The sequence below is a fragment of the Microcaecilia unicolor genome, chromosome 2 (genome assembly GCF_901765095.1).
Source record: "Microcaecilia unicolor chromosome 2, aMicUni1.1, whole genome shotgun sequence".
Classification (NCBI taxonomy): Eukaryota; Metazoa; Chordata; class Amphibia; order Gymnophiona; family Siphonopidae; genus Microcaecilia; species Microcaecilia unicolor.
The window spans coordinates 349616887-349630879 of record NC_044032.1 but is presented as its reverse complement, the minus strand read 5'-3'; the positions used below and the strand labels follow the sequence as shown (position 1 = coordinate 349630879).

The following is a 13993-nucleotide window of genomic DNA, read 5'->3' as shown; positions in this document are numbered from 1 at the left end:
TGACCGTGTGGCCTAAAGGCCGTTTGAGCAAAAAAACCCCAAAACAAAGTAAACTTAAAACAGGACAAAGAACTAAAAAGAAAAACTAAGGGAAAAACTTTTTTTTTTTTAAATAAGATAAAAAAAGACAAAAACACTCGCGAAAATCACTCAGAAAACTCTTTACTGGGCCTCAACGAGGAGCACAGGAGGAACCTGCTGCACCTCATCGCGGAGAAGAAAAAACTGAAGTTAGTCCGTGCATGCGCACCAGAAGATTTTGGCAACACTTTATTTTTGCTTTTGCAAAATGCTGATTCCCGGGCCGACGTGGACATCAACCCACATATGAGAACAGGCAGCCTGTCTGTCCTCGGAGAATAAAAGTATTAACACCAATAGAAAATGGTTGAGAAAATGTAGGTGAGTCAGTGGAGCCTAACCATAAGAATTTAATCTTGTCACAATTTAGATTCAAATGATTACTAATCCAATTTTCAATCAAGTGTACACAGGTAGATATAGTACATACAGTGGGGGAAATAAGTATTTGATCCCTTGCTGATTTTGTAAGTTTGCCCACTGACAAAGACATGAGCAGCCCATAATTGAAGGGTAGGTTATTGGTAACAGTGAGAGATAGCACATCACAAATTAAATCCGGAAAATCACATTGTGGAAAGTATATGAATTTATTTGCATTCTGCAGAGGGAAATAAGTATTTAATCCCTCTGGCAAACAAGACCTAATACTTGGTGGCAAAACCCTTGTTGGCAAGCACAGCGGTCAGAAGTCTTCTGTAGTTGATGATGAGGTTTGCACACATGTCAGGAGGAATTTTGGTCCACTCCTCTTTGCAGATCATCTCTAAATCATTAAGAGTTCTGGGCTGTCGCTTGGCAACTCGCAGCTTCAGCTCCCTCCATAAGTTTTCAATGGGATTAAGGTCTGGTGACTGGCTAGGCCACTCCATGACCCTAATGTGCTTCTTCCTGAGCCACTCCTTTGTTGCCTTGGCTGTATGTTTTGGGTCATTGTCGTGCTGGAAGACCCAGCCACGACCCATTTTTAAGGCCCTGGCGGAGGGAAGGAGGTTGTCACTCAGAATTGTACGGTACATGGCCCCATCCATTCTCCCATTGATGCGGTGAAGTAGTCCTGTGCCCTTAGCAGAGAAACACCCCCAAAACATAACATTTCCACCTCCATGCTTGACAGTGGGGACGGTGTTCTTTGGGTCATAGGCAGCATTTCTCTTCCTCCAAACACGGCGAGTTGAGTTCATGCCAAAGAGCTCAATTTTTGTCTCATCTGACCACAGCACCTTCTCCCAATCACTCTCGGCATCATCCAGGTGTTCACTGGCAAACTTCAGACGGGCCGTCACATGTGCCTTCCGGAGCAGGGGGACCTTGCGGGCACTGCAGGATTGCAATCCGTTATGTCGTAATGTGTTACCAATGGTTTTCGTGGTGACAGTGGTCCCAGCTGCCTTGAGATCATTGACAAGTTCCCCCCTTGTAGTTGTAGGCTGATTTCTAACCTTCCTCATGATCAAGGATACCCCACGAGGTGAGATTTTGCGTGGAGCCCCAGATCTTTGTCGATTGACAGTCATTTTGTACTTCTTCCATTTTCTTACTATGGCACCAACAGTTGTCTCCTTCTCGCCCAGCGTCTTACTGATGGTTTTGTAGCCCATTCCAGCCTTGTGCAGGTGTATGATCTTGTCCCTGACATCCTTAGACAGCTCCTTGCTCTTGGCCATTTTGTAGAGGTTAGAGTCTGACTGATTCACTGAGTCTGTGGACAGGTGTCTTTCATACAGGTGACCATTGCCGACAGCTGTCTGTCATGCAGGTAACGAGTTGATTTGGAGCATCTACCTGGTCTGTAGGGGCCAGATCTCTTACTGGTTGGTGGGGGATCAAATACTTATTTCCCTCTGCAGAATGCAAATAAATTCATATACTTTCCACAATGTGATTTTCCGGATTTAATTTGTGATGTGCTATCTCTCACTGTTACCAATAACCTACCCTTCAATTATGGGCTGCTCATGTCTTTGTCAGTGGGCAAACTTACAAAATCAGCAAGGGATCAAATACTTATTTCCCCCACTGTAACATGCTAGGCCAATCACTTGACACTGGAAAGAGAATGGTAATATCGCCCACAAATATAGCAAGGGGCGTTATATCTTTCCAGTAGAATTCCTAAGTGCTGAAATAGCACATTAAATAAAGATGGCAATAAGGGAAACCTTGCAGAACCCCACAGCCAGGGCTCCAGCAGGCAGAAAAATTACCATCATTTTGAACCTTATAGCTCCTAGTTGTCAAGAAGCCCCTAAACTAATGTAACACTATCACACTCTGATCTCACTCAATCTAAATATAAAGGATATCATGGTCAACTAAATCAAATGCACAGGATAGGTGAAAACTGGACAACCACAGCTTTTTGTCCCTGGCTCAATGGCTTTCCCATGAGCAACAATGGACGCTATAACAGTCTCGGTGCTATAGTTCTTCCGGAACCCAGACTGTGATGAATGCAAGATATCAGTTAAATAGTTATCCAACAATTGAGAAACATAGCCTTCCATAATTTTCGTAAATAAAGAAATTGAAGCCACAAGACAGAGATGACAGGTCATCATTTGGATTTTTGGGAATAGGCGTCAAGACGATTTCACCATCCCTAGACAAAATGTGGCCATCAGAAAGGCACTTGGTTAAACCAGGTGGTTAAAATAGACAGAAAAGAATTGGTCGTATTATTCATAATGTATGCTGGGTAAGGATCTAAACTGCAACAGGCCTTAACATATTTATTCAAAAGCAGTTTCACTTCAGTAGTAGTTAATGATAAGAAATAATTCCACATAAAATCCACACAGATGTCATTAGCACGAGCTGTCAACTCAGCTAATTCTATGTTGTTAGAAGTTAGTTGTTTACAGGCCTTTGCAACCTTCTCCTCAAAAAAAGAAGCCAAAGCATTTACCAAGGGAGTAGTATCTCCTGAATCAGATATCAAATCGTCATAAGGTTGTCCACTAAATTAAATAATTTGTATATATTTAAAGCATTATCACCAATCACGAGTGGAATAAAAATCTTTTTTCTTTTTAGTTATCAACTGCTTATATAACAACATTTTGGAACACCATATCAGCTTATGATGTGGTAAACAGGATTTCCTATACCTTGGCAAAAATATTAGCTGATCATCTATTAGACCACATTCTAGAATTGGTGGGGGATGCTCAGTGGGTGTTGTCATAAGAAGATAATCCATTATAAACATTCACAAAGTTACAGCTGCAATGAAGTATTTATTTGTTGCATTTATACCCCGCTCTTTCCAGAGCGCCGGTGGTTTTAATCACTATGCATGGATTATGGGTGCTCTGGAATTAACACAGACCGCACACTTGCCAAAAGCGTTAAGTGCCTGAACGTTTATAATTTTGATTTTTTTTGGTGTTTGGGAGTGAGTATCTCAGCAGGGTATCTTTTAAGCTAAGACTATTGGAGGCAAGGAGGGCGAGTGCTATGATGCGTGGCAGCTGTGGTTCTAATCCAGAAACATTTGGTTTAATGAACACAGTATGACTGAGCACTGCATTTTAAAAATTAAATAAAAATCAGTTCAGTGACATAGCCTGGTGCAATTGTTACATATAAGAATGAATTGCCAAGTAATCTCATAGAGCCATTGCTCATCCTGGATATATCCTACTATATCTTCTTTAATTTACTAGGGGTAAAGCACCACCTATAAATTACTTTGTAGCAACTTTCAATTGGCTTTAAACTCTATCCCTGCTTCAGTGAAGATATTTACACTGGGTATCACTGAACTCAACACTGAATCTTGTTCCCAATCATGCATGAAATTACATTTTACTATTTCGCTGATCTAGAACAGCAGTGATTCCTGCCGATACCTTGCGAGTTCTCTGGTATTTTTGGAAGATAAATGTGCATAAACTACAGACTCGAACACACTCACCCAGGAAGTAGATTCGATAGATACCTTTAATATGATGCCAGAATGACAGCTTACACAGCTTCTAGTTACATGCAGAAGATATTCATGGTAGTCTCTTGCTTCCCCTTGCACAGAGAGGTGGGATGATGGGTCTGGACTACACAGACTTGCAGCTGAAGCCCCACAGTGCACAGAGAGAACACAGAGAAAAAAAGAAAGCTCCTAAAAAAAAATACCAATGCATAGCTACAATTACACTCTTGCTTTGCTAAGCCCAAACAGGGCAGGATCTGTCCAGAATAACCAATCAGAACATATGTACGTACACAGAACCTGGCCTTTCTGTGCGTGCATAGAAAGGAACGTTTCTCTCCCTCAGTAGTGGAGTGCCTCAGAGATTGGTACTGGGGCCAATTCTATTCAACATATTTGTGAGTGACAATTGCTGAAGGGAAAGGTTTGCCTATTTTGCAAATGAAACCAGAGGGATCTGACAACATGAAAAAAGATCTACAACAATTAGAAGTATGGCTGAATGCATGGCATTTAAAATTTAATGCAAAGAAGTAGAATGACGGACCTGGGGTGTAGAAATCCAAAAGAACAGTATGTACAAGGGGGTGAGCCTGACATGCATAGATCTCAAGGGGGCAAAACAATGTGACAAGGCGGTGGCTGTTGCCGAAGAATATTAGGCTGCATAGCGAGAGGCATAACCAGCAGAAGAACGGTAAACATGGTGTGGGGATGCTCTGCTGCCTCAGGATCTAGAGAACTTACCATTGTTAAAGGAACCATGAAGTCTGCACTGTACTAGAAAGTTCTTAAAGAGAATGTCCGGTTATCTGTCTGTAAGCTGAAGTGTAGTTAGATTATGCAATAAGACAGTAATCCAAAACACAAAAGCAAATGTACATCTGAATGGCTGAGGAGAAACTAGTCAAAGTCCTGACTTGAACCCAATAGAGATGTTATGCAAGGCCTGCAACAAGAAGTTCGTGCATGAAAACCAATGAATGTGCCTGAAATAAAGCAGCTCTGCAAAGAGTGGACTGAGAGTTCTCGTAGCGACGTGAAAGACTCCATATCAAATCCTCCTTATACCTCTTCCTCAAAATATTAATTGGAATTGTTAAAAACAGATAAAAAGACTATGGATTACATCCATTTTAACCGTAGCAGTTCAGCCCCACCAAGAAATATCCTCCCTTCCATCTGCTTAAGTATGCCTATATTTTCTTTAAAATGAGAGTAATTCTCTTCATATAGTTTAGAATTATCTTTTGTGGTGTTCACTCCCAGATATTTAAGAGAAATGGATTAAAGAGGAGTGGAGGAGTGGCCTAGTGGTTAGGGTGGTGGACTTTGGTCCTGGGGAACTGAGTTCAATTCCCACCTCTGGCACAGGCAGCTCCTCGTGACTCTGGGTAAGTCACCTAACCCTCCATTGCCCCATGTAAGCCGCATTGATCCTGCCATGAGTGAGAAAGCGTGGGGTACAAATGTAACTAAAATAAATTCTTTAGCTGGAATTCAAGTTCTCACATATTTATATTCAGTGAAATTGTTAAACTTTAAAACCTGCTACTTCCCCACACCTACTATGAAGCTGTCATCGGTACTGGTAGAATCAGGATAGGATCGGAGATATTTATCATGACATCATCTACAAACAATGCTACTTTATGTTTCTAGTAGCCTGGTTTATAAAGTAGTGTGAAAGCTAACAGGAAATGAGGGCGGGACCAGAGTTTGAGAGACGGAAGGCTGAAGGCACGCCGAACCAGCAGCAAGCTTTTCACTGTTACTGCTGACGCTGCCTTAACCCCGACAAGGGAAGACTTTTAAATTTCCTGCTCGGAGGGAGGGATGGAGGCCGGGCGGGCTGGTGCCGAGTGGGTGGGAGGGAGGAAGGAATGCTTGACGCCGGGTGGGTGGGTGGGTGGGAGGGAGGCCTGATGGGTGGATGGTCTGGTGCTGGGTGGCCTGGGTGGGAGGTAGGGAGGCTTGGTGCTGGGTGGGTGGGTGGCCTGGTACCGGAAGGGAGGGAGGCCTGGTGCTGGGTGGGAGGGAGGCTGGACATGGGTGGCTGGAGGGGAGGGCAGGGGGAGAGGAGGGTGGCTGGACATGGGCGGCTGGAGGGGAAAGGAGGGTGGCTGAACATTTGTGGCTGGAGGGGAGAGGAGGGTTGCTGGACATGGATGGAGGGCAAGAAATGAAGAAGAAAGGAGGAAAGAAATAAATGGAAAGGAAGCCCTGGAAACAGAGTTAAGAGAACAGATAGAGAGCAGCAGAATCAGCGACTAGGACCAATACGGATAGAAAAACAAAATCACCAGACAACAAAGGTAGAAAAAATCATTTTATTTTCATTTTAGTGTTTGGAATATGTCCAATTTGAGAATTTACATCTGCTGTCTTATTTTGCACTGGGTATACTGGAGCTGTAACAACTTACAGAAATGATTTATAATGAAAGAAAATCATGTTATTTTTTTCTCCTATACTAGTATAATATTTTCAATGATGTCTGTTTATATGCGCCATGGCTGGTGTAAGGGGGTGTGGCTATCATAGGGGTGGAGTCATATGTGGTGACCCCGCCCATAATGAGTACCGGCACTTCGCGATAAATAATTAGATTTTGGGTTGCTGTTTGGGCACTCGGTCTCTGAAAGGTTCGCCATCACTGCGCTATAGAAATGTTAAACAGTAGTAGTAGTATTCAGTGCGACACATCAAGCATATAAACGGCAAGTGACCGACTCCCCTGCAAATGCACAGTAGAGATTTCCCTCTCTGTCCCGCCCTCGCATCAAGACGTGATGACATCAGAGGGCGGAACAGAGAGGAAAACGGAGTCGGAGTCACTGTCGGACGCTGCCGCCTGGAAACGAACATCGCGCGCACCAACCTCCACCCTCCCCCCCCCATCCCTGCCGCCAGAGTGATCTGCTGCTGCCTGCAGCGCTTTCACACGGAGGTGAGAGGCGCTGTCAGGTCAGTGCAGGGGGCCCGGCATGGAGGGGGGAGGGATCGGCAGCGAGGAGGGTAGCTGGAAATCTCGCCCCTTTTTACGGGCTTAACGGCTAGTGCAGTAATAAGGAGACCAGGAGGGGGGAAATGTCTCCACAAAATTGTCCTTTAAATGCCTAATAAAATTGTGTTAGAGGAAGTGACGTCACCAAGCCGCATGGACGCCTGAGAGTGAAGCTCCCACCATCCCACGGAGAAAACGAGCGATAAACTGGAGTTTACCGGGGCTGGAGAGCCAAAATAACGACTGGTGATCGCCCAGGACACAGAGCAACAGCAATATATGAGCGCAGCTCGAACGGCAATGGACCTCTCGCGATGTGCCTTCTTTGGTGGTGTTGCGGCGGTAAAAAACAAGATGGCAGAGGTTCGGAAAATGAAAGACTCGGCGAACGGGGAGAAATCCAAGCCCCCTGAGCACCAGCGGTAACAGCTGAAAGGAGCGGAATCTGACGGGGGGAGCCTCCGAATATACAAACTTGGTTGCAGGATATTAGCACGGACCTGAAAGCCCTGCGGGCTGAAGTGGCGACGCTTGGGACTGACTTAAGAGGAGAAATTCAGGAATTGTGCTCGCGTCTGGAGGATACAGAGTCCCAGGTGGAAGTCCACAGCGAAACGCTGGGAGCATTAGAACACCAGATATCAGAGATGCAGGGTGAACAACAACAGCTACTGGACAAGCTTGAGGACTTAGAAAACCGGGGCCGCTGCAGCAATCTAAGATTTTGCGGCATACCGGAAACCCCTACTTATCAAAACTGTGAACAAGTAATCCAAAAGGTGGTTTGTGAACTGTTTTCGGTAAACGGAGACGTCATGGAACCGGAATCGGTACAGCTAGACCGAGTGCACAGGGCGCAATAACATACCAAAGGACATCATTGCTTGTTTCACCAACTACAAGCTAACGGAAAAGGTGTTGAAATTGGCGCGTCAGACTCAGGAATTTAAATGGGACTCATATGCCATTGAAATATATCAAGACTTAGCAGCAGCTACTCTCAGACGCAGAGAACTGAAGCCTTTCACCAGACACCTGAGAGACCTTAAGATACAATACAGATAGAAACACCCTTTCGCACTAGTCTTCTATAAAGATGGGAAACTACACCAGAAAAGATCAATATCTGAGGCGCGAGCGATTTGCCCGGAGGCAGCGGAGCCAGAAGCCCAGACAGCGGCAGACCCGAGCAGAAAGACCAATCAGCGCTCTCTGCCACCAAAATGGCAGAGAGTAGGGAAAGGCCAGAAAAGGCTGCAGCGCCAACAATCCGCTACACGGATCACTTGAACTAGCCAAAAATCAAGTGGCGGGACTGTTATCATAATTATTGTTAATGTTGGTTCCAGAGATTGTGCACGTTGAGCAACTCTCCAGCCTTGGATACAAGGTAGTTTGGGATATGTTGTATTTGAGGGACACGTGGGAAGCTGAAAAGCGGTTTCTTCCTCACACCTAGACACTTACTGGTACATACAGGGGTGTTCTATAAAAATTTAGGGTGCTTTTGGGAGGGGGGAGGGATCTACATGTGGGAGGGGGGGATGGGAGGGAATGGAATTGATATGAAGCAGGATGTCGACAAGCAGAGGGATGGTGTCCAACGCACAGGCAGGGGGTCAGAACGGCACTCCAAATACTAAGTACCAATGGGTGAAATCAAGTGTATGCTACTCAATGTATGAGGGCTAAATGTGCCTAGGAAACAGCAGTTGTTGTTCCGGGAAATGCAGAGGCTTAAAATAGATATAGGTTTGGTACAGGAGACCCATCTTAAAGCCTGATATGAATATCTGTGTAAACATAAGCAATATCCCTCCATATACTTTGCATCCAGTACTGACAACACGAAAAGCAAGGGAGTGCTCATAGCATTTCGCGGGTCTAAACCCTGGGAGATCAGGAAGGTGGTTAAAAGATAAGGGGGGGAGGTACTTGTTAATTGTTGTTGCATTTGCTGGCAGAGTATATACTGTGATAAATGTTTATGGTCCCAACACAAACCAGGGAGACTTCTTCGCAGAGTTAGATAAGGTACTCACGAGGAACATCGAAGGGTCCTTACTGATAGGAGGGGATTTTAATCTTACCCTAAATCCATCATTAGACAACTCATCTACTGACACAAACTATGCCAGACAGGATAGGCGGAAATTTCATGATTTTGTAACATACTGGCAATTAATAGATTACTGGCGGCGTGAGAACCCTACACAACGTGCTTACACTCACTTCTCCGCTGTACATCACTCCTCCTCCAGAATAGATATGTGGTTAGGTGACACCTCACTGCTGGGTATAGCTGGGGATCACCATATCATTCCCTGCACTTGGTCAGACCATTCCACGGTGCTCTTACAGCTCAAGGGGCAGAGACCTGACAGACGAAAGCATACTTGGCGCTTAGATTACGTTTTGCTGACCGTCCCCACTATTATCAGCCAATTGGAACAATACATTAAAGACTATTTTTTTCAATGATACTGGGGAGGTCTCCCCTACTACTGTATGGGAGGGTTTTAAAGCAGTTGTACGAGGCCACCTGATAGCTTTGCGGTCCCGGACGTGGAAGACACGCTGTGCCAAGGAGAACGAACAACGCTAGCAGTTGGCACAGACTGAGGCGCTCTTGCAGCAGGCATCTGATCAGAGCCCTTCGAATCTTAGGCTGCGGGTGACTGACTTCCGCAACCAACTGCATGAATTAGAATTAGCAGACGTGGAGGAAAAACTACAGCGATTACGCCAAACGCACTTCAAATTTGGCAATAAACCTAGCAGGCTTTTGGCCCACAAATTAGCATAGCATGTTAGCAGGAACATGATAGGGGGTCTCCGAAACGCGGGGGGAACGGTGCACTCTGACCCTGAATTTCTTGAATCGGCATTCAGGGAATACTATACAAATCTATACAGATCAGAATCTGATGGTGGGAATTTTTTTTTTTTGTTACATTTGTACCCCGCGCTTTCCCACTCATGGCAGGCTCAATGCGGCTTACAAGGGGCAATGGAGGGTTAAGTGACTTGCCCAGAGTCACAAGGAGCTGCCTGTGCCTGAAGTGGGAATCAAACTCAGTTCCTCAGGACCAAAGTCCACCACCCTAACCACTAGGCCACTCCTCCTAGTGGATTGTAAATTTTCTTGCGGGCGTTGAACTCCCTAGACTCCCCGAGGCCTCCGCCAACACCCTAGGGGTTCCCATTACGTTAGAAGAGGTGGAGCAGACGATTAAGGGATTATCCCCTAATAAGGCCAAGTGACCTGATGGATTTACGAATAAATTCTAAAAATTTTTCGGGAAGTTAATAGCCCCCTCTTACTCAAGGTCTTCAACGTGCTAGATGAAACTACTGGTCTGCTGCAGACATGGAACCTGGTGACGATTACGGTCTTGCCTAAACTGGGCAAGGATCCTCAACTATGCAGCTCATATAGACCTATTTCACTATTGGGAGTGGACTATAAAATATTTTCAAAACTTATGGCCACTAGACTGCAGAAATATTTCCCACTCCTCACCCATGAAGATCAGGCAGGTTTTGTGCAGAATCGCCAGACCTTTGATAACATACGGTGAACTTTGCAAGTGATCCAGGGGGCACAAATAACCAAAACTCCCCTTATGTATATTATCCCTAGACACAGAAAAAGCTTTCGATCGGGTCAGCTGGCCATTTCTCTTTGCAATCTTGGAGAAAGTTGGCATAGGGGGGGAGATTTGCAGAGTGGCTGCAACTAATATACAAGACCCCGACAGCAGCGATACGGATAAACGGGACCTTAACTCGCCCCTTTTCCCTCCATAGAGGTACTAGACAAAGATGTGCACTGTCCCCATTGTTGTTTGCTCTGGTGATGGAGCCTTTAGCAGCCAAAATTAGAGCAAACTCGAGTATTCTGGGTCTGAAAGGACGGGGGATAGAAACCAAAATCCTCCTGTTTGCAGATGACATCCTGCTAATTCTAAAGGACCCCCTGACAGCCTTTCCGATTATTGGGGAAGAAATCTTAGCTTATGGGGCAGCCGAGGGATTCAAAATTAACTTCAATAAGTCTGAGGCACTTGACCTGAATTTATCTAATACTCATCTAGAGTTGTTGAAGGAGCAGTTCCCGTATAAATCGGCCTGTAAATACATTAGATAACTAGGGGTCAATATACCTCGTTGATTAGAAGACATTTTTGACACTAACTTTCCTCATAAAGTGTGAGAGATTTTCCAGGAATTAGAGAGATGGGAAGGTCTGACCTTATCCTGGGTGGGTAGGATTGATGCCATTAAGATGATAGTTCTCCCAAAACTGCTAAACTTGTTTATGGCCCTGCCTATTGCTATACCAGATATCTTTTTTAGGGGCCTACAGGGTAGAGTGTTTTCATTTATCTGGAGGAGGAAGCCGCCACGGGTTAAACGAGAGGTGATGTATCAATTCAGAGACAGAGGAGGGATGGGGGTTCCCTCTTTCCATACATACTATATTGCTGCACACCTGCGAATTTTGGCTATTTGGCTGAAGGACGCAGGGAAAATTTGGACATGTATAGAACAGAGCTGGCTGGATCCTTACCCACTCAGAGCAATACCATGGTTACCGAAACACACACTCAGAGAGCTCATTAAGAGGAGTCCCCCAATTCTTCAGTGGCCATTAAACACTTGGTGTAAGACACGGGAGCAATTTTTTCCACAGCGTAATTACTTTAAGCATACATTTCTTAGATTTGCCCCCCAGTTGGTCCAGGCACATTGGACATGGCATACAGAGTTTGGGAGGACATGGGTCTTTGTGAACTAGGGCAGATGTGTGAGTAGGGTCAGATCCCTTCCTTCCAAGACCTATGTCAGGAGCATGAGCTTTCTCCTCTGCAAGCCTTTCAATACTACCAGGCACAGGATTTTATTCGCCGTAGAGCTGCGGAGGAGCTTAACCTAACAGAAACACAACTGGAGAGGGGGTTGTTGGGTGGCGGTGGAAGGGGGGTATTTCTAGAATATACAAAGCGCTGCTGGCCCGTACCCATCTGGTAGAACACTATACACAAAGATGGGAATGAGCACTGGAGAACACTTATGATCCAATACAATGGGTTAGAGCTTTTAGATCCCTGCTCAGAGTGTCGATATCTAGTGCAATGGTAGAAAATGGGCACAAGATATTATATAGCTGGTATTATACGCCCAGCCGCCTGGTTAAAATGTTCAACTCGGGCTCAGCTTTATGTTGGCGGGACTGTGGGGAGGAAGGAGATATGCATCATGTATGGTGGTCTTGTGTACATGCTCGCCGGTACTGGGAAAATATAGTGGACTTTGTGTATTTGGTAACTGCTACAAAATATCAGATGAAAATGGACTATTGTCTTCTACATTTTCGTCCGCCTGAAGTAAAAAAACATATTCACCAATTTGCCATGCAGGTATTTGTTGCGGGCAAGCTGGTGATGGCAGCATCCTGGAAGCGACCTCGGCTACTGGAGTTATCGGTCGTGTTGGAAAAACTGAAGTACATCCAACTGATGTCGAAGCTCACTGCACTGCGTAAAGCCAATAGGGACACATAGTACGTAGATTACGGGGGGGGGGGGGGGGGGGAGAGTTGGGGGGCTTGGGACATGGTTAGTACTCACTGTTAATAACTATAATAGTTAAGCTTTCAGAAGTGTTATCCAGTTATATACACCTGATGGTGGAATTGTTTTTGATGGTATTGATTATGTATGGCTATGAAAAATGAATAAAAATTAAAAAAAAATTGTGTTAGTTAGTCCAAGTCCTGGTGCCTCATCATAAGCCATCCCTTGAATTGCTCACTTCATTTCCAATATTATACCGATGCTATTGTTGCCTTTTCTCCTGGGCATAACCGGTAGACCTGCATCTAGATAGCCATTATACTTTTATTCCCAACACTTTGATCTCAGGCATACAGTCACAAACTACTTAAATTGCTCCTGAATTTTAGGATCTTCATATACCCATGTCTTTCCTTCTCCCTTAAGCTTCTGCACAGTAGCTTGGACCATTTTTACCTTGACATAGAAACATAGAAAAATGAAGGCAGATAAAGTCCATTCATGTGACTCCCCCCTCCTCCCCCTTTTAAGGGAAGAACATTAATTGCATATAGTTCTTCATATTTCTTTTAAAATTTTGGTATTGACCGTTGTTATAGGCTTATTCTGCCCAGGGGAGTAATGTGGACCAATCATCGTATCTGTTATTAGTATACATTCGCAAGAAGGTCTTGAGAGTTTGACTGACCCGTTCCACCATTCCATTGGTCTGTGGGTGGTATGCAGATGAAAAATGGGTGGTGATGCCAAAAGCAGAACACAGTGCTCTCTAGAACCTAGAAGTGAATTGAGATCCCCGATCACTTATGATCCGGAAAGGTTGACCATGTAAACGAAAAATATGCTGGATGAAATTCTTGGCAGGAGTAGCGGCCAAGGGGAGAGATTTCATGGGAATGAAATGGGCCATACGGGAGAATCGATCTACCAGTACCCAAATGACCGTGTGACCTTGGGACGGTGCTAAATCAGTAACAAAGTCCATGGATACTTCCTGCCAAGGGAGCTGTGGAACTGGCAGTGGCTGTAAGAATCCCCACTGCTTGCCAGGAGAGGATTTGTTTCAGGCACAGATGGGACAGGTGGAAACAATAGTACTGAGAGATTAAATGAAAAGTCTTGCGGAATCCGGAGTGACCAGCAAATGTGGAGGAGTGTCCCCATTTGAGAACCTTCTTTCTGGACTAGGATTAAGCATGGGGTAGGATTCCTCGGGTTCTTCGGGAGGGTTGAAAGCCCTGGATAGCGCATCAGCCTGAATATTCTTTTCAGCAGGTGGAAATACCAGGCGGAAGTTAAAACAGGCAAAGAAAAGAGACCAGCGTGCCTGTCGCAGGTTTAGTCTCTTAGCATCCTGAAGGTATAGGAGATTCTTGTGGTTGGTGATTACTGTGA

General features: G+C 44.9%; 1 protein-coding gene across 7 annotated transcripts in view; it reads right to left on the bottom strand.

The window, feature by feature from the left end:
• Positions 1-13993, bottom strand: part of TDRD7 (tudor domain containing 7) — a 432711-nt gene that overhangs the window by 21072 nt on the left and 397646 nt on the right. For 4 of the 7 annotated variants that reach the window (XM_030194449.1, XM_030194446.1, XM_030194444.1 and 1 more), the window contains exon 15: positions 4025-4201. The exons of the other annotated variants lie outside the window; for them this stretch is intronic. In XM_030194449.1, the coding sequence (XP_030050309.1) occupies positions 4025-4201 (177 nt within the window). The remainder of the gene's footprint in view (positions 1-4024; positions 4202-13993) is intronic. 7 annotated transcript variants of the gene reach the window in all.